The following is a 19,561-nucleotide window of genomic DNA, read 5'->3' as shown; positions in this document are numbered from 1 at the left end:
CGGGGCCTCCTCCCGGTGGGACATGGCCGGAACACCTCACCCAGGAGGCGCCCAGGAGGCATCCTTGTCAGATGCCCGAACCACCTCAGTTGGCTCCTTTCGATGTGGAGCAGCAGCGGCTCTACTCTGAGCCCCTCCCGGATGGCCGAACTTCTCACCCTATCTCTAAGGGAGAGGCCAGCCACCTTTCAGAGGAAGCTCATTTCCGCCGCTTGTATCCGCAATCTCGTTCTTTCGGTCACTACCCACAGCTCGTGGCCATAGGTGAGGGTAGGGACGTAGATCGACCGGTAAATTGAGAGCTTCGCTTTTACACTCAGCTCCCTCTTCACCACGACGGACCGGTGCAGCGTCTGCATTACTGCAGCTGCAGCCCCAATCCGTCTGTCGATCTCCGGCTCCCTTCTCCCATCACTCGCGAACAAGACACCGAGATACTTGAACTCCTCCACTTGGGGCAGGAACTCATCCCCGATCCGGAGTGGGCACTCCACCCTTTTCCGGCTGAGAATCATGGCCTCAGATTTGGAGGTGCTGATCCTCATTCCCGCTGCTTCACACTCGGCTGCGAACTGTTCCAGTGCGAGCTGGAGGCCCCCACCCAATGAAGCCAACAGAACCACATCATCTGCAAAAAGCAGAGATGAGATTCTGAGGCCACTAAAGTGAAAGCCCTCCGCCACTTGGCTGCGCCTAGAAATCCTGTCCATAAAAATTATGAACAGAACCGGTGACAAAGGGCAGCCCTGGCAGAGCCCATCACCCACCGGGAACGAGTCCGACTTATTGGCGGCAATGCGAACCAAGCTCTTGCAATGGTTGTATAGGGATCGAATGGCCCGTAGCAATGGGCCAGACACCCCATACTCCCGCAACACCTCCCACAGGACACCCCGAGGGACACGGTCGAATGCCTTCTCCAAGTCCACAAAACACATGTAGACTGCTTGGGCAAACTCCCATGCACCCTCAAGTATCCTTGAGAGGATAAAGAGCTGGTCCAGTGTTCCGCGACCAGGACGAAAACCGCATTGTTCCTCCAGTATCCGAGGTTCGACTAGCGGACGAACTCTCCTTTCCAGCACCCTGGCATAGACTTTCCCAGGGAGGCTGAGGAGTGTGATCCCCCTGTAGTTCTTAAAGATGGGGACCACCACCCCGGTCTGCCAGTCCAGGGGTACTGCCCCTGATCTCCACGCAACACTGTAGAGGCGTGTCAACCAGGACAGCCCTACAACGTTCAGAGCCTTCAGGAACTCGGGGCGGACCTCATCAACACCAGGGGCTCTGCCACCAAGGAGTTGTTTAAATGCCTCAGTGACCTCGCCCCCAGAAATTGGCGGGTCATTCCCCTCATCCCCAGACTCTGCGTCCTCCTCGGAAGACGTGTCAGTGGGATTAAGGAGGTCCTCGAAGTATTCCTTCCACCGCCTCACAATTTTCTCAGTCGACGTCAGCAGCGCTCCGCCAGCACTATACACAGTACAGGTAGAGCACCGCTTTCCCCTCCTGAGATGCCTCACGGTTTGCCAGAATCACTTCGAGGCAGTCCGAAAGTCTTTTTCCATGGCCTCTCCGAACTCCTCCCACACCCGAGTTTTTGCTTCAGCCACTGCCCGAGCCGCATTCCGCTTGGCCTGTCGATACCTGTCGGCTGCCTCCGGAGTCCCACAGGCTAACCAAGCCAGATAGGACTCCTTCTTCAGCCTGGTGGCTCCCTTCACCTCTGGTGTCCACCATTTGGTTCGGGGATTACCACTGTATAGGAATTTCTTTCACTTAGGTATTAATCACATTATTTTATTGTATTAACATGTCTGACACTCATACTGTAAGACAAATGGTAGGGGGTGTAGTAAGGATGTTGGGGGAAACAGGAACTCCAGAGGACCAGTCTTTTGTCTCTTCGAGGACTCTGGGAAGTAGCATGGGAGTGTGAACCTTAAGGTGTGAAACAGCTGTGTACTGCCTTTTGTTCCTGGAGAAGGTATTTAACTGAGAGCCATGCTAGGCTCAGTGAGACTCTGCTGACCGTCTGTCCCACGGACATGCAGGGGCTCCATCAAGCTTGGTTGTCTGTTGTCTTTGTGTGTTTGGATTAAAGAATGTTAGCTACCACTCACCGCTCGTCTGCAGGCTTTATTTAAATGGAAAAACTTCCACAACACCACCACGGCAGGCACCAACCACCCTGCGGTCGCAGCTCAATGCAGCAGCTTTGGCAATGGAGACGCTGAACATGGTCCATTCGGACTCAATGTCCCCAGTGTCCCTCGGAATGCTGTTGAAGCTCTGCCGGAGGTGTGCGTTGAAGATCTTGCGGACTGGGGCCTCTGCTAGACGTTCCCAGCACACCCTCACTATGCGTTTAGGTGCACCGGGTCTGTCCAGCGTCCTCCCCCGCCACCTGATCTAACTCACCACCAGGTGGTGATCAGTTGACAGCTCAGCCCCTCTCTTTACCCGAGTGTCCAGAACATATGGTCGCAGGTCTGGTGATACGATTACAAAATCGATCATCGACCTGCGGCCTAGAGCGTCCTGGTGCCACGTGCACTTATGGACACTCTTATGTTTGAACAAGGTGTTCGTTATGGCCAAACTGTGATTTGCACAGAAGTCCAATAACAAAACACCGCTCGGGTTCAGATCAGGGAGGCCGTTCCTCCCAATCACGCCCCTCCAGGTCTCGCTGTCGTTACCCACGTGAGCACTGAAGTCTCCCAGGAGGACAACAGAGTCTCCAGGTGGAGCACCCCCCCCCCCCACCCCAGAGACTCTAAGAAGGCTGGGTACTCTGAACTGCCACTCAGCGCATAAGCGCAGATGACAGTCAGGACCCGTTCCCCGACCCTAAGGCACAGTGAACAAACTCTCTCATCCACCGGGAAAAACCCCAACGTACCGGCAGCAAGCCGAGGGGATATTAGAATACCCACCCCAGCCCGCCGCCTCTCACCAGGGGCAACTCCAGACTGAGACAGAGTCCAGCCCCTCTCCAGGAGACTGGTTCCAGAGCCCAAGCCATGCGTAGAGGTGAGCCCGACTATATCTAGCCGGTACCTCCCAACCACTAACTCAGGCTCCTTCCCCACCAGAGAGGTGACATTCCATGTCCCTATTGCCAGTCTTGGCAGCCGGGGATCAGTCCGCCAGGGCCTCCGCTCCTGGCCGCCACCCGGTACACAATGCACCCGACCCCTATGGTACCTCCTGCGGGTGGTGGGCCTGCGGGAGGATGGGCCCATGTCTCCTCTTCGGGCTGTGCCCGGCCGGGCTCCATGGACTAAGGCCTGGCCACCAGAGACTCGCCCTCGGGCTCCCTCCCCGGGCCTGGCTTCAGGGCGGGGCCCCGGTAACCCTATCCCGGGCAGGGTAAACTGTTCCCTCGATGTTCTCTTCATAAGGGTCTTCTGAATCGCTCTTTGTCTGGTCCCTCACCCAGGACCAATTTGCCATGGGAGACCTACCAGGGGGCAAAAGCCCCCAGACAACATAGCCCCTGGGATCCCTGGGACACACAAACCCCTCCACCACGATAAGGTAGCGATTCACGGAGAGGAGGTTATCCATCAAACCTGAAATAAAGCTGACTCTTCTCTGTCCTCACACACTTCAGGATCTGAAGTTCTACAGTTCTGCTGACAGCTGATAGATGAGCTGTTTGTTAAAAAAGACAAAGTCTTATATACTAACACATTATCCAGTATAATATTTACCTTTGAGTCATTGGTGCTTTTTAAATGGAGACCTCAAAGATGAGATGATGAGCAAGTTTCCAGTCCTGGTTCAGTCTGCTGAGTATTTGACAACATATATTATTTATCTCTAAGGATGGAAGATGTACAGAGTACTGCACATGTAACTTTGTGAACAAGACTCATTAAGAATAAATCAGACTGATTTTAAACCTGAATATTTCAAACAAATTCAGTAGAGAAAAATCTATAAATAAATATACAGTCTGGAACAAAATCCCAGAAACTTCCTGTGATTAAATGACTAAGATTCAATTTGAGGAAATGTGAAGTTATGTGAGTTAAAACTGGTGAACGAGAGTGTTTTACATGGAATCACTTTTTCTGCTGTTAAATCTGTGTGTTTGATCCAGTCAGACTCTGATTCTTCTTCAGCTGCGATGCTGGAAATGAAATTAAGCAGCCAAAGCTGCTCAAATGTGATTGGTCAGGAAACAAAAGGAGAAAGCAGAAATCTTGTCCTGTGATTCCAGATTTGACACATTCAGATACAAAATCAGTTTTTTTCTATCAGAGAGAAAAGAAGGTGACAGAAAGATGAGGCACCGTGACTGATTCATCCTCTATAAACATCCACAGGAAACTGATGGAAATCTGTCCAACAAAATCAGCGTCCTAATGAGCCGCTGCTAGAAGGACAAAATCCTGACCTGACATCAGTCCAAGTGTCTGGTTAAATGTACTGAAAGGTGTTAAACAACAAGTGCTGCTGGAAGAGTTTTCATGAAGAGAACATTAACACTGTGAATGAGGGATGGACTTTGATTCAGTTTGACACAATCTGTTTTTCTTTCACTTTGAATAAATGTTTTTGTGGGACTGAGGATACATTTGTTTACATTTGGAAGTTTGATGTCATCTGTTCCTCTTGTTTCTGTCTTAAAACAGGATGAAAAATCTGTTTAAACAGAAATAAATAGAATTGAATTTCTGACAGCAGTAAATAAAAATCGTCCCTGAGCTCAGTATGTTTGTGACTCTGAGATGGAGGTGAAACATGTGAAGCTGGGCTGTGGTTTACTGCTCTCTTCCTGTCACAGACGCTGTTTGACATCTGTTCATCTGTTGGTTTTTGTTCAGGCTGCAGGGATCATTTCTCACTGTGGGGATCAACTTTAACACAGGAGCAGTAGTAGGTGGCTGAATGATCACGTTTAACTTTCTCTATCTTCAACTCACAGCCGTTCTGTTTATTCACAGCTGAGAAATCATCTTTCTGAGGATGACCATATCTTTTATCTATGTCATCATTTCTTATATCAATAACAAGTATCACTTTGAATGTTTCCTTTTCTTTCTTCTGGTACCAGTATACATAGGGCACACTGCTATCACACTGTTGTATCCCTCCACAGCTGAAGGAGACACTTTCTCCAACTCTCCTGGTCAATGTTAAATCGTCCTGAATCAGCTGTTCTGCGGCCATGGTAACCAGTGCTGTAGAGACACAGACAGATAGATGAAGGTTAGTGTGACAGTGTTTGTTACAGGTTGACTTTGTTGGCTCCTGATTGGCTGGAAACACTCACCTGAACACAGACAGCACAGAGCAGCAGCTGGGAGGAAAAGCATTTTGTGCAGTGGTGTTTCCTCTGGTGAACCTGGGGAGAAGTGGCGCTCTGATGCAGCTGAGGCCAAACAAGGACGAGCTGTGAGATCAGACGAGGGCCACGTGGTTTCTAACAGGTCCTCAAAGCTCCCATCAGCCCCTGCGGCCCACAGATAAGACTGCTGCTGCTGATTGACAGCTCAGCTGAAGCTGCTGTGGTTTCATCGTCTTCATTTCAATCTGACAGCAGATCCAAAAATCTGGGTCACATGATGCACAAACACTCAGAAACATTCATGTTGCTGTGAATTTAGTAACACACACTGTTATCTGTTGTTTAACAGCTGTGATGAAAACACTAAATATAATGAAACTATTAATAAAAATACAAATATAAAAAATAATATTCTGTAAAAATCATTTAAAAGTTCATAAATTATAAACAAAGGACTTTAAAATAATAAAATCTCATAAAACATAATTTATAGTCAAATTCTTTTTTTAAAAAAAAAAAAACAAACAAATTTTTTTTAGGTTTTAGCTTCTGTGAAGCACTTTGTGATTTTCATCTTGAAAGGTAAATAAAGTAAATAAAGTTTTACTTACTTACTTACATGTGGTTCTGTTGTGTGTTTAAAATATGTTTATTTTTGTAAATCAAAATGAATAAATAATATTCACAGCATCGCATTTTTAATTGTTCTGTTTTGTTGACGACAGTTTTAAGAATCATTAAAATGATGATCATCAATTCTAATATCTATAAACAGTAATAAAAACAGGGCTGTGTTTCACGTCAGCTTCAGCTTCATTTATTTGTACCCATGGTTAGATTTCATTTGCAGCAGGCAGTCATCCACCTTTACACACACATTTACACAACAGTACAAAAGTAGGAATATTTGGAAACATCTCTGTGATCTCTACTAAGACAAAAGGATCGGAGAGGCTGGTGTCGTCTCAACACTGTTCATAGTGTTTTCCTTCAGTGCTGCTGACAGCGTCTCACAGCGTGGTGTGATACGTGACACCTTGTAAATTAGTCATTTACCTCAGAGCCGATTTTTAGGCTCTCGCCTTTAGTTCATGTTTGTTTTCATCACTCGTTGTCGTCACACCGAACCTCCTGTAATAAACTTCACTTAATTCTTCGCCATCGAGCGTCTGAGTTTTGTCTGCGCCTGAGTCCACTCCTCCATGACAACATCTGTTTCATATTTGGTCTTTTTCACTTCATAGTAAATCACTTAACTTGTTATAGATTATTTTCCCTGACATAAAACACAAATCTGTGGAATAAATCTCATCAGATTTTATATTTGCATTTAAGATTTTAAAATCACAGATTCTTTAAAAGCATCACTAAAGTTCAGCGAATTTATAATTTATCCTCCTGCACTTGTGTCAAATATGGACACGCCTTTGTCCTCATGAAAGTTTGCCTTCACTCAGACCCATGCCCTGGTGTTCCTACCATGCCAAAACACAGAAACATGTCAGGCAATGAGTTGGAATAAAGTTGAATCAAACCTTGAAACACAGAGATGGATGATATTTTATACCTTTCATTTATAAATAGTCAAAGCAGACGGGGTCATTTTTGAGCCCAAAGGAAAACCTGATTATTTGCTGCCAGTAAAAAACTTGAAGTAGTTTAAAAACAGCTTCCTACATTAACTTTGACATAAACCCGTCTGTGATCATCTGTTAAAGCGACCGACTCTGGTTGTGAAACAATAATCACAATAACTGATCATTTAATGTATTTGTTTACACTGAATTGATTGACAATTTATACTTTATACTTTAAAAATCACTGAAATGAAGTGGGGACATTTCTGACCCCTGAGGACCACAGGTGTATGGAAATCAGGACGACATTATGAGGGTTAAATCTTAATATTAATATCAACAGAATTTACAGCACAGCGTGGGTGAACTTAATAAATATTCAGCACTGGTTAAATCATCAAATTGATGAATGTTCTTTGTTTGAGTTTGTTTCTCTGTGCTGGTCTTAATTATAATAATTATGATTTGATTTCAATTTTTAACTCAATTATATTATTTGTATAAATTGTACTAGTCTGAATAATTAAGCTGATTAATCAATGACACATTTTGATTAAACATTTTACATATTTATGATTATTAGAAAAAGTGAGAAAGATGCTCAATATCCATCTGAACTGATGGTGTTTTGTGAAATTGTTTTTACAAATGTCGAATTTATTCCCTTTTTCAGTGTTTTTAAATCATAACGGTTCAACTTGAGTTCTGTGGGATTTAATGTTTAGACTTCATCTTGTATTTGTCTTTTGTGATCGTACTAAACATCAACTCTGTAACAGCTCTGAGTTCACACTTTGTTTCTCTCACACACATGAACACAGATGCTTCCTGAATAACTTGAAGCAGAGTTCATGCTTGTAACTGTCATTGTGTTATTAAAGTGAAAAGCCACAGCTAACGGTGTGGAGGCTGCAGAGCAGAAACCCACACAGCCCGTCTGCTGCAGGAGAGCAAGTTTATGATCTGTGAATGCTGCAGTCACACAGGTTATGTATCACAGAAGAAATGAGAAACACATTCTTAAAATCCAAATCTTTATTTTTACTTAGAACAAATAACTATACTGTTATTTTGTTATGGTGGGATCTGAATGCATCAACTGAGTTTTACTGCACAGCTGAACAAAAAATTAATTAAACTTTACATTAAAAAATGTAAACTTCACAAAGAATCTACGCTTTTTACAAGCACGTAAAGCACACTTATTATGTGCATTTATATTAGAAGGTTTAAGATGTTAAATGAGAAAACAATACATTTTCAATAAACAAATATTGAACCAACCAGCACATAATTTACATTTCTGACTGCTGACTGGAGGAAATCTGATGGTGAGAAAAGGCGAGCAGGAAACAGTCAGTCAGCATGTGTGCAGTTGGTGGACGGTCCCTTGTTTGTGAGCATCATCAGCAGAGAGAGTCCACAGCAGTACACCAGACTCTTCACTATCAGCACTGTGTACAGCAGGCAGAGCAGCTTCACCTCGTGTATAGAAGGAAGAGAAGGAAGATACGAGGCTGGTGGAAGAGCTGGAAGCTCTGAAACAGAAAAGGAGTCAAATGTTTGGAGCTGCAGTGAGAAATGTCAGTCCTCTGCTGCTCTGCTCTCTTTGACAGCATCTCCACATGAAGCTGAATCACTGCTGAACACAGTCACCAAGCCTTCATTACCTTGTTGTGTTTGGGCCTCCACTGTGCCCCCCTCGTGCTTCACCCAGCAGCTGTATTTATATGTGTCAGAATGGCTCCCATCAACCATCCTGATGGCAATGGTGCGTCCCGCCTCTCTGAGCTCCAGCTGCTCTCCCTCAGCAGGGGGCAGCTCCTCCGGTTCTCCGCCGTTCTTCTTCTGTCTTTTCCAGGAGAACTGGACCAGAGGAGGAAACATGGCTGAGGCCACACACAGCAGGGAGCTGTTCCCCTCCAGGTGGGCTCTGGATGCTGCTGGGTACACGCTCACCACGGGCTTCACTACCTGCTCATCTGAAGTTTGACAGCAGCAACAAGCAGCACAGACACACATTCACACAGTCAGCAGCAGCTTCCAGCACTGCACTGCATTCAGTCTGATCCTGGAAACTACATGGACTCTGATCACTAAACTACTCATCAATACAGCACAAAGTTCACTACATACACTGGATTCAGCTTCATATCAAACACAGTCATCACCTCATGTCATCATGGCTCACATGAGGAACACTCAGCATGATTTTAAAGTAAAATTAAATTCCTTTCAGTTTAATTCGTCATGTGTTTGCTTTTTATTGTTTTATAGAAATTTAGTTCAGTCCAATTTTAAAATATTTACATTTGTCTTTATACAAGTGAAAATGTATTTTTCTTATTAGTCCTTAGACACGAGTTCTAACAGAGATCCTCTTCTGCCCAAAAATAAATTCATCTTTTTTCATATTGTTTTGTACTATTAATAAAATTAAATATCATTTCACAAAATTCAATTCAGCAGATAATTATTAATTAGTTATGAGAAATACTATTTGCAGAAAGTCATCGCCTTATTTGTCTGATTAGAAGAGAACAGAACAAACTGGAGTTTTCTGCCCCATCTCAGCAGGAGCAGATAAACAGGGAGCCAAGGTTGTAGCTTAGGCGCTGTGTGAGAGAAAGAATGTGAATGTTTAGGCTTTTATGATTAGGTGGGGGCCACTAGAGGCTATAAGAGTTTGATCAATGCTGCACCATTTTGAGATCTGATGCCGTCTGCGTACGGTGTCCATCTCCCACGCGTGTGATCATTAAAATCATCATTTGACTCAACCCGGCCGGACCAGTGTTGTTATTGTGGTTTTTCCTCTTGTATCCATCCCCAATATTTGAATCCGTAACAAAACTACATGGACTCTGATCACTAAACTACTCATCAATACAGCACAAAGTTCACTACATACACTGGATTCAGCTTCATATCAAACACAGTCATCACCTCATGTCATCATGGCTCACATGAGGAACACTCAGTGTGTCTTTACATTATGAAATAAAATATCTGTTTGCTGTTGTTTTAATATATTATTTATCACAAATGTACGCATATATAGATTTGTCTTCAAACTATTTAAATTTTATTTTCTGTCATGGTCCGGGTGAGTACGGGGTTTTTCCACTCCGCTGGGCTCCACCTTCAGGCAGAGACTCCAATCAGCTTCCACACCTGGTTCCAATCAAGTCACCAGCATACAAGACCAGCATTCACAACAGACCTCTGCCAGATCTTCTGCTAACTCATGTTAGTGCTAGGCCGCCAAGCCCTTAACTACTGCTTTTCTCCTCACTGTGTTTTCTTTGTCATAGGACCCACCTGGCAGTCGCGCTTTCCAACCTAAACTACTCACATCTCCGCCTGGACGCTGGTTCTGTCATCTGGTTGCTTCCTTTCCATCATTGGACTACACCTGCCTGCCTCCCTGCCAAGTCCCTCACTCCAAGCATATTCTGGATCCTCTCTGGACACTCCTCACCCGGAACCCCTTGGACACCCCCTCCTTGCATGACACTTTAACCTGCCCTAAGCCCTAACCACCATAGTCTAATCCTTCAGCTGTGATTCACTAGATTGCCACTGACTACTTGTCTCCTCTCATTATAGTGACTGCGTACCTCCATCCAAGCCGCTGCCCCTTTTTTCCATTCCCAGGATCCATCCGTGAAATCTAGCACCTAGTCATAGCATTCAGAGTTTCATGTTCACAGTTTGGCCTCACAGTTCTCAGTTCATAGCTTCCACAGTTCATAGCATTCTCCGTTCATAGCATTCATAGTTTCCTGCTTTGTAAGTTCACTAGGCACTGTAAATAAAGCACTGTGTTCACGCCCGTTTTGCCTCCCTCTGTGTCTGCATTTGAGTCCACACCCACAGCCTGGCCCTCTCAGCCCTAACAGTTTTCCATCTCAAACACAAGTTTTACCAGAGATGTTTTGCTTCCTAAAAAATACAACCCAACATAATTCAACATGATTTAATTCCAGCAATGAAATTTCCACTTTTGTATCAGTTTTTAAACAGGTGTTTCATTCATGTTTTAATCAATACTATACTTCTTTCACAGACTTCACAGTCCTTAAAAATGTTATTGGAATAATTTGAAGGGCACTACATCTATTATTTAGTTTTATTATTGTTTTTTTTTTTATTTTGTTTTGATTATATACGGTGTATGTTTGAATTAATGCAGAAATTAAATGTAATTAAGCTGCAATTTGAATGAGAATTAAATACCTTTTTTCAACAGTATAAATTAATTCATCATTATTTATAATATAAAATCTAAAGAATCTGAAACATCATGAAAAGTACATTTTTCTGAAGAAATATTTACTGAAATATGAACATTGTGAAATTTTTTCTTCATTTCTAATTTAGACTGACAAATCAAACAAGCAAGAAACACAAACATGACTTTAACAATTTCATATTTTGTTGTTTGATCTATATTATTTATTATTTATATTTTTTCTTCACTGTTTAAACACTTTGTGTCCCTAATCAGTATCCATGTCAATTTATATATTAATATATAAAAAAAAAAAAAAATCACCAATAGAATCTATTTTTGAATATTAAAAACATGTTTACATTTTCTCTTCAGCAATATTTATACTTACAAATGTACTACTGTATTATTTTTAACATCAAATATGATCTTGTGTTAAAAACCAGCAGATGGTGCAGAATCACTGAGAGGATCAAATCCTAAATATTTGTAACATCACTAATATTTGCAGAAATAAAGAATAACTTTAGTTGTTCAGTGAGATTTCAACATGTTTTCAGAGATTATTGAGCTTTTCTTATGTAACAATGGCTGCAGATGAATTCTCTACTAATGATGAAAAACTAACATGTAAAGCCTGAAGCAGCAGAAACTGACTTTAAACACATTTTCAGCTTCTACAATAAAACAACTGAAGGAAAATAAATGTTTGTTCTTACCTGTTACAGACAGTTTAGTTCCAGAGCCAAAGATGAAGTAGTCGTTATAATCTCCACAGTGAGACAGACTGCTACAAAAACCTGTCTGCTGTTGAATGTGTCAGCTGAGGTGAATGAGTCCAAATGAGGAAGCAGGATCATATTTCAGCTCCATGATGTGTTTCTCTAATGTTCATATCAACATGACTGTCTCTTCTTCTCTTTTCTTTTAGCCACACTAGCAGCACGGCTCTGATGTTAATGTCAGTCTGTTGGTCAGTCCACTACTTTAGTCCACATGAAAATAGAAAATCACTATATAAGCACCAGTCCATTTATCCCATCAATGATGCACCACTACAATGAAACATGCTGCTGATAGTATCATGGTTTGGCCCATCTGGCTCACCATCATTAATCACACAATCAATTTTGAATTATAGCAGCAAATTCTACAGAAAACTATCAGAACATCTGTCTGTGAACTGAATCCCAGGAGAAAGTGGGCCATGCAGCACCACAATTGTATTTGTTACCTTTGTGGTGGGAGCCTTTCGAGGCAGCCTCCTAGATTTCTGTTGCCCCGATCCAAAATGGAAAATCTCTCCTTCAGTGACGTGCTGCTGGTGCCATGTCTCTCAGGCCACACACTCGGTGCACACCTAGGGTCCTGCAGCCAGCATGAATATTGCCCGCAGCCTTGCAGGTGTCCAGTATGTCCTGCTGTGGACCATTTGACCCTAGAACTGAAGAAGCTTCTTGGATGAGAGGTGAAACGTCTTCAAGAAACTTAAAGACGTCCAGATGCTTTTTTTCAAGTGTCTTAGAGTATGATGACCTGAATGACAGAGAACCTTTACAGACATATTGGCGAGAAAGGGCCCCACACAGGCCACAGACATGTTGGACATCCTCATGTCTGTGTTCTGTGCTGAGTGGAAATCCAGGTCTTCTTGATATTTTCCCTAACATGGCAAAAAATTACAAAATCAGTTTGCAGGTTCGCATGTTGGTCTGCGATCAATCATCTCTGCTGGAATCTGAGGCTCTGAGCCTAAACATTTTACTGCTGGGAGTGATGTGTTGTTGTTACCTGTTTGTGACAAATAAAAAACTTGAATCCTCTCCTGACTGGGAAACTGTGACAAGGGGTACATACAGAAGGAAACACAGACAACGCGACACTGAACACAGGAAGACTGAGGACTTAAATACACACATGAGATGATCAGGGGAAGTGGAGACACATGAGGACACAGCTGGAATGAAACATAATGGCTGTGTCCCAATTCAGGGTCTGCACGCTTGAAGTACGCATTTTAAGTGCGATTATGTCACCGCCACGCAACGGCGGCTGTCCCAATTCGAAGTGTACTTCAAATGCATACTCCAAATGCGCCGTCGAGTTCCCCAAATATCAAGCGTGGTCCGGTGCACGCTTCGTGGTCCCATATATCCCACAATTCATAGCGCGGTGGTGGGTGTGGATAATTTTGCCGCAAAATACGGCAGAAGGGAGCGGCCAAAGGGTGAACTGTCAAAAGTAAGTACTGAATATGACGTCACTTATGTGCGAATGTTTAATAATGAAGAACATTAAATCATTACTGTTGGCCACATGTTGGCAAAGTTGTGTGACATTAGTGATGTTTGTACTTTCAGCGTTAACTTGGTTTTAAAGCCTCTACTTCAAAATATATATATAGTTGACTTTAATCTTACAGAGAATGTGATGATTTTGTGGATAATTAAAGTCAGTCATATATCCACAAACACAACAAGCTGAAAGTCAGTGATGCTGCTCGGTTTGCAGTCCTGAATATCACGGCACAAGCAGGATTCACTGCACTGTTAATGTTAGCTATGTTATATTGCTGCCTCTGTTCGGTGGTGTCGAGCCAAACGGACTTTAACGTGTGTTTGAACGAGCTGACGGTTCACTCGTTAAGCTGAAAGAAAGATGCTTTAATCACAGCAGTCACACATGTGTCCACTGGACCATCTGGAACTCTTCTTGTTTACACTCGTAATAACACAAACACTAAATCCTGCTTCTCTGGTGCTGTTGTGTAGCAGTGTGTACACCTGAGACTGTCACCTGTCTGTCTGTCCTGCACTCTCTCTCTGTTTCTTTCTCTCTGATTGTGGAATAAAAGTATGAACATGTGTTTATAAGTTACACTTGTGTTTGAATCCTGCAGCTTATCACACATTTGATTTCCGTGTGTGACGACTGCAAGTGTCCAGAGTGAGGACAGACTGAGGGACCCACTGCTACACATCATCTGTGAGGCTTTGCAGCCCTGATGATCCAGCAGGACAAACTCAGCAGTGTGTGAGGAAGAGGAGGAGGAAGAGCCAACAGCAGCTGACAGATGGAGAGAATAGACAGACTGTTCCCTGTTTGTGAAGGACTGCTAGGAAAGTTTAACATAACTGTCTGTCCTGAATCAGTCTTATTAGGTAATGTTCAAATAATTTTACCATTCCAGTGTTTTCAGTGTGGGAGAAAGTACTCAGGGCCTTCAAGTTACACACTATGAAAGGCAGCAACAAGTTTAATGTTCAGAAACCTAAAGTATGTATCAGCAGCAGAATGGAGCTAAAAATAAATGTTTGTTTCAGTTCTAGTGAATAATATTGTAAAGGAAACAAAACATCAATCAAAAAATTGCTCTCTTTTTTATTCGGGCTACTTAAATTTATTTTGGGCTACCAAAAACTGAAGAGTCCCTGCCCGAAGGGCTACCAGGGATTTTGACATTTTGCGAGCCCTGAGATATATTTATTTTTTTTATTACTTTTTTGTTTCAGCAACATTAAATTTAAAAACTGTACTTTTGAGTTAAAATATATATTTATAATTTTAATAAATGACAAATTAAAAAGGCATGAACATTTTTTTTTTGTATCGAAAAAATATCGAACCGTGACACCAAAGTATCGAACCGAACCGTGAATTTTGTGTATCGTTTCACCCCTAATATATATATATATATATATATATATACACACACGCACGCACGCACGCACACACAGATAGATAGATAGATCGGTATATATATATGTGTGTGTGTGTGTGTGTATTGTTTGTATAGTGCACTTTCTATACCGTGCTCTTTGTACAGTTTTTATTTAGCTGCTTTTGTCTTGCACTGTCCACTTTTTTGCAATGACAATGCAGATTTTCCACTTGTGGGACAAATAAATGCAGATTTGCTGTGTGTGTGTGTGTGTGTGTGTGTGTGTGTGTGTGTGTGTGTGTGTGTGTGTGCGTGCGTGTGTGTGTGTTTGTGCAACATTGGCATTTGTTTACTCAGATCCAAGGCAGGCCAAACCTCTGTGTTACAACCTACATACAAAAGACACACATTCACAATATATGGGTACACAAGTCTGTTTTATTTCAAAGTGTTTCAGACTTTACAGCGTTTGCAGACCCAGTGTCCATCATCCCTGCATTTGGCACAGGTGAATTTCTGACATGTTGCACAGGTAAACCTGCTGCGATTCCTGTTGCAGCTCTCTTGCACCTGGCACTGCGTTGTCTTTACAGTCCCTGGCACAGCAGCTGCAGCAGCTTCAGCAGCCTGCCTCTGTGCTAATATTTCCTTGAGCTGCATGAATCGGCAACGAAGTTGCTGCGCTAGAAGACTCAGAAACAATCTTCTTTTGCCTGTCCACCCTGTACATGCCTTGTACAAAATGTAGGCATTCACCGCCGCCAAGTCCAGCATATTGTAGAAAACCGCTACTGGCCACCTGCGTGTTGCTGCTCTTACGGAATACATCCGTGCCATTTGGTCCAACACGTCTACACCACACTGTAAAAGCAGAGAGAGTCATGAGTATATGTTTTTTTTTTCTATAGGCCTGTATAGCACACATCAGAAAACATTGTAGCACTGGTGTAAAATTGTACACACATTCACATACCTTCATGTGGTTATAGTCTATTATCGTGTTGGGTTTCCTCTTTCTGCCGTCACAGATCATCACGTCTTGGTGCATGGAACTTAGAACACACACAGTCTTGGTTTTTTTAGGTGCATAAATTGTCAAGGAGACAACGCCACTTCTAAGCACTGAAGTGGAGAATACCTCTCGCTTTGCAGTATCTTTTTCAACTTGAGGAAGTTCACGCTGGACTTTATTCACCGTGCCCAGTAACGTTGTTTTGCGCTGCAGCAGTCTGTGCGACAGTAACAGTGAAGTAAAGAAATTGTCCGTTGTGACGTTTCTCCCATCATCCAAAAACGGCTCCATCAGTTTCATGACCACGTTCTCTGCCAGCCTCTCTCCCTTCTGACGACTGGGGTCCTTTCCCAAGTAAGGAGATGCACTGCAGACATACTTGGTGTCCAAATCTGTGGCCATCCAGAACTTGATCCCAAATTTGTCTGGCTTGGTTGCAATATACTGTGTGAATGGACAGTGAAGTGAAGCACGAACGATTTGCTACTGCACTGGGCTTTCCAATGTCCTCCTCAACCCACACAGTGCCGTCTTTTGCCGTGTGGCTCTGGCTCGGCTTCCCAGAACCACGGGGACTCTTCTGTGGAGGCATGTTGGGTTCTTGTTCCATCTCCTTTTCAGATTCTTCTGAGGAGGTATCAGTGGCCTGCTGGACAAATGAAACCTCTCCTCCATCAGAATCTGCTTCGTCCATTTCCTGAAGCAAGGCCAAAGCCTGTTGCGCGGAGAGGTTCTTCCTGTGTGGCAGTGATACGGAGGCCATCCTGATGTGCGTTCTCAGAAATGCAAACAAGAAATCATTCTCCCGCCTGGGTCGATCTGCTTTTATGCACAGCACTGTGCTGTAGTCAAGCGATGCCACTTCCTCACATACACAGTGACAATGGAACAATGGAAGATCTGTGCTGAGAGTCAAGGAAGGTGTGAATGTGCGTCTTTTATATTTGCAGGTCAGTCAATGTGTGGGATATTTTGTATAGATACGGCAGGCATTTCTGAAAGTTGTAACACAGAGGTTTGGCCTGACTTGGATCTGAGAAACTCTGAGTGAGCAAATACAAATGTGCCAGGCCTCAAGGATAATGGGTGGTTTGCACAACAAAAGCTGGAGGAGAAACGAGCTGACGACCTGTGAAAATCTCAGCAGGGGTGCTTAACACCTCGGGACTTGCACCAGAAAATAAAAAACCCAGTAATTCTAGGGGGTGTTGGGTTTAGGGAAGTTACGCAAATTTGCGCAGGTTTAGTAAATCTAGTGTTAAAGCAGTTATGACATGGTCTGATTTTCTCACCCAATAAAGGAATATTTAATATATCAGTGTACTCTTCATTCTATCAGAAACAGTTATCACAGCTCGTACATTTTCTTTTTACACATATATGTAAGCATTGAGCCAAATGTAATAATGGCAACATATTAAACGAACAATATTTGTCTCATATATAATACATCTGTATATTCACTGTCAAAGATACTTGTCTTTGACTGAAGATTTAAGGTGATAGGAAATATAAATAACTGCAACTTGAATCTTTGACCCAGAGTTCAAGCTCACTGCTGTAATATATCCTGTAATATATATATCATAATAATCTGACAATACATATAATATTGGCCATATTATATTTACATTACCACAGTGAGATGACTTTAGTCTCATGAACAACATTAGCTAATTGTTATTTACTAGCTACTCTTGAAATGAGTGTTCAGTACAGAAATGAAGCCCAACAATCATGTTTTACAGTCCTGTGGTTTCAGCCTCAGATACTCAACTAATCAAAGTGATGTCATGACAAAAATGAATGACCAACAAAACATTTTTTCTCCTTCATTTCTGTCAAACAAAGCTGAATATAACGTTTCTCGCGGTTAGTATCATGGTTGCTAGGCAACCTGAACAGCGCGACGGAGGCTAGACCGTCCCATTTCACAGGCCTCTCACTTCCGCACTTCTCGTACTTATAGTACGCACCGTACGTAGTACGCGTAGTGCGCGTACTTCAAGCGTGCAGACCCTGAATTGGGACACAGCCAATGACACAGGAGAGAGTAAAACTAACCACACGAACACAGAACATAAGACCCTTTTCAAAATAAAATAGAGAACATGAAGACTTAGACACGACAACAAACGCTTAACAGACCTAAAACACATGAGAGGCTGGACAAGGAACCAAAAACAGCAACCATGGAGTTAGATGATATATAATCACTAAGCTAAACCTCCACTAAACCCGAAATAAGAACAAACACACAAACTTATATTCACCAAACTAACATGAAAACGTCAAACCTACAAAATAAAACTGAAAACACTGGGTCAGAGACCGAGCCTGTGACACCTTCATTACATTTTCTTCATTTCTGTAATATTCTTAACACAGAAAATTCTATTACATACACATGAAAATATGCTTCACATCTTGTTTTATGCAGTTTATGCAACCTCACTTCCATCAGGACATTTTCACAAGAACATTCATTTTGGCATTGTCCTTTTTTAATCCAGTTATACACAAACACATTCTTTTACTGTTTATCAACCACAGTTCACTCAATATGAATTTCTTTTAAATAAATCATATACAGTGGAACCCCGACTTACGAAGTTAATTTGTTCCAGAGGGTCTTTTGTAGGTCAAATTTTTCATAAGTCGAATCACCTTTTCCATCGCCTTTTGAGTGAGGCGGTGCTGGCTGCAGACGAAGTTCTTGGTGGAGGAGGAGGTGGCGGAGGTTGAAGAAAGCATACGTATGCATGTGTAACCCAGCTGGAGAAACGGGTAAAAATAAGATGAGCTTCAAAAGGTATTTGTTTAGTTTCAGGATCATTCTTTTATTTATTTTATTTTATTGTCACAAGAAGTGAAAAAATGTGTTTATTTCCACACTTCCTGCTGTGCCTAGCAGGAGCTTTTATTTTGAAGGTTAACAGGTAGTTGTGTGTTTTAACATGGCGTATTGATACCAGCCATTCGAGGAAAAGAAAAATCTGAAGCTATCTTGATTAGCAGCAGAAACTGCCGCGGTTACGGAAGCAAGGCTTCATAAAAGTTGTCAAAGAGTGTTCAGAAGTTATCGGCTAACATTTCAATAGTGAGTTGAATGTTAGACAGAGCTGCCGAAATCAGCAGAGGTGGCGGCTAAGTTAATAGTGTTCCACGTGTCTCGAGTACTACAATTTTTCAGGATGTCAGGTCTTTTAGTGAGCTTTGAGCTCCACGAGAAAAGACCAGTGATTCCAATTGATGGCGAGCCTCCCAGTGTGATTTCCAGGATCCAGATCTGCACAACCAGTCAGACGGCCAATGGTTTATCTGGTTTCTGGTAGGATTCCACCAGTCACCCCGGGTGGCAACAGTGAACGGATAAAAAGAGTGCACTCTAGACTATAAAAACACTAAGTGTGAAACTTCACCCTTTTTTTGCTGACTGACAGATCATTGCAGATCATTCCCTCATTCGATCTGTGTTTTGACTTGACTGACCCTCTACTCTAAACTCTGAGGAACAAACTGAACTATAAGGTTGCAACCTAGCAAATACTTTCAAAGGGACAATTTTAAATTTTTATTTTAAGGGCCCTAGTTGTTGTTTTGCTGTGAAACTGTTATTGTTGAAACTAAGGTCACAGTTAACTGAAATTTCTGTGTGTTATGATTATTTGCACTCATGTCCAGCTCCTCCCTGAATCTAGAGTGAGGTGTACTTACCCAGGAGTGGGTTACACATGCATACATACGTACGTGTACATGTACATAACATTATGGA

At 42.6% G+C, this 19,561-nt stretch overlaps 1 protein-coding gene across 1 annotated transcript; it reads right to left on the bottom strand.

Moving 5' to 3' along the window:
* Positions 1-8,083: 8,083 nt before the first annotated feature.
* Positions 8,084-9,087, bottom strand: LOC146368599 (uncharacterized). Its single transcript, XM_084912338.1, has 2 exons — positions 8,550-9,087; positions 8,084-8,417 (listed from the first exon to the last, which is right to left on the bottom strand). The coding sequence occupies exons 1-2, from the start codon at positions 8,899-8,901 to the stop codon at positions 8,236-8,238; spliced, it is 534 nt and encodes a 177-aa protein (XP_084768464.1). The 5' UTR covers positions 8,902-9,087; the 3' UTR covers positions 8,084-8,235.
* Positions 9,088-19,561: the final 10,474 nt, after the last annotated feature.

This window comes from Perissodus microlepis, chromosome 18 (assembly GCF_051167445.1).
Source record: "Perissodus microlepis isolate ML-2025 ecotype Zambia chromosome 18, ASM5116744v1, whole genome shotgun sequence".
Classification (NCBI taxonomy): Eukaryota; Metazoa; Chordata; class Actinopteri; order Cichliformes; family Cichlidae; genus Perissodus; species Perissodus microlepis.
The sequence above is the reverse complement of the archived record's forward strand: the minus strand, read 5'-3'. Positions and strand labels throughout refer to the sequence as shown.

Bases quoted from the DNA above. Each gene is read 5' to 3' on its own strand.
- LOC146368599 (XM_084912338.1), bottom strand. From the start codon at position 8,901: ATGTGTGTCTGTGCTGCTTGTTGCTGCTGTCAAACTTCAGATGAGCAG. The intron at 8,418-8,549 runs GTAATGAAGGCT...TTTCTGTTTCAG, and splicing joins GGAGGCCCAAACACAACAAG to AGCTTCCAGCTCTTCCACCA.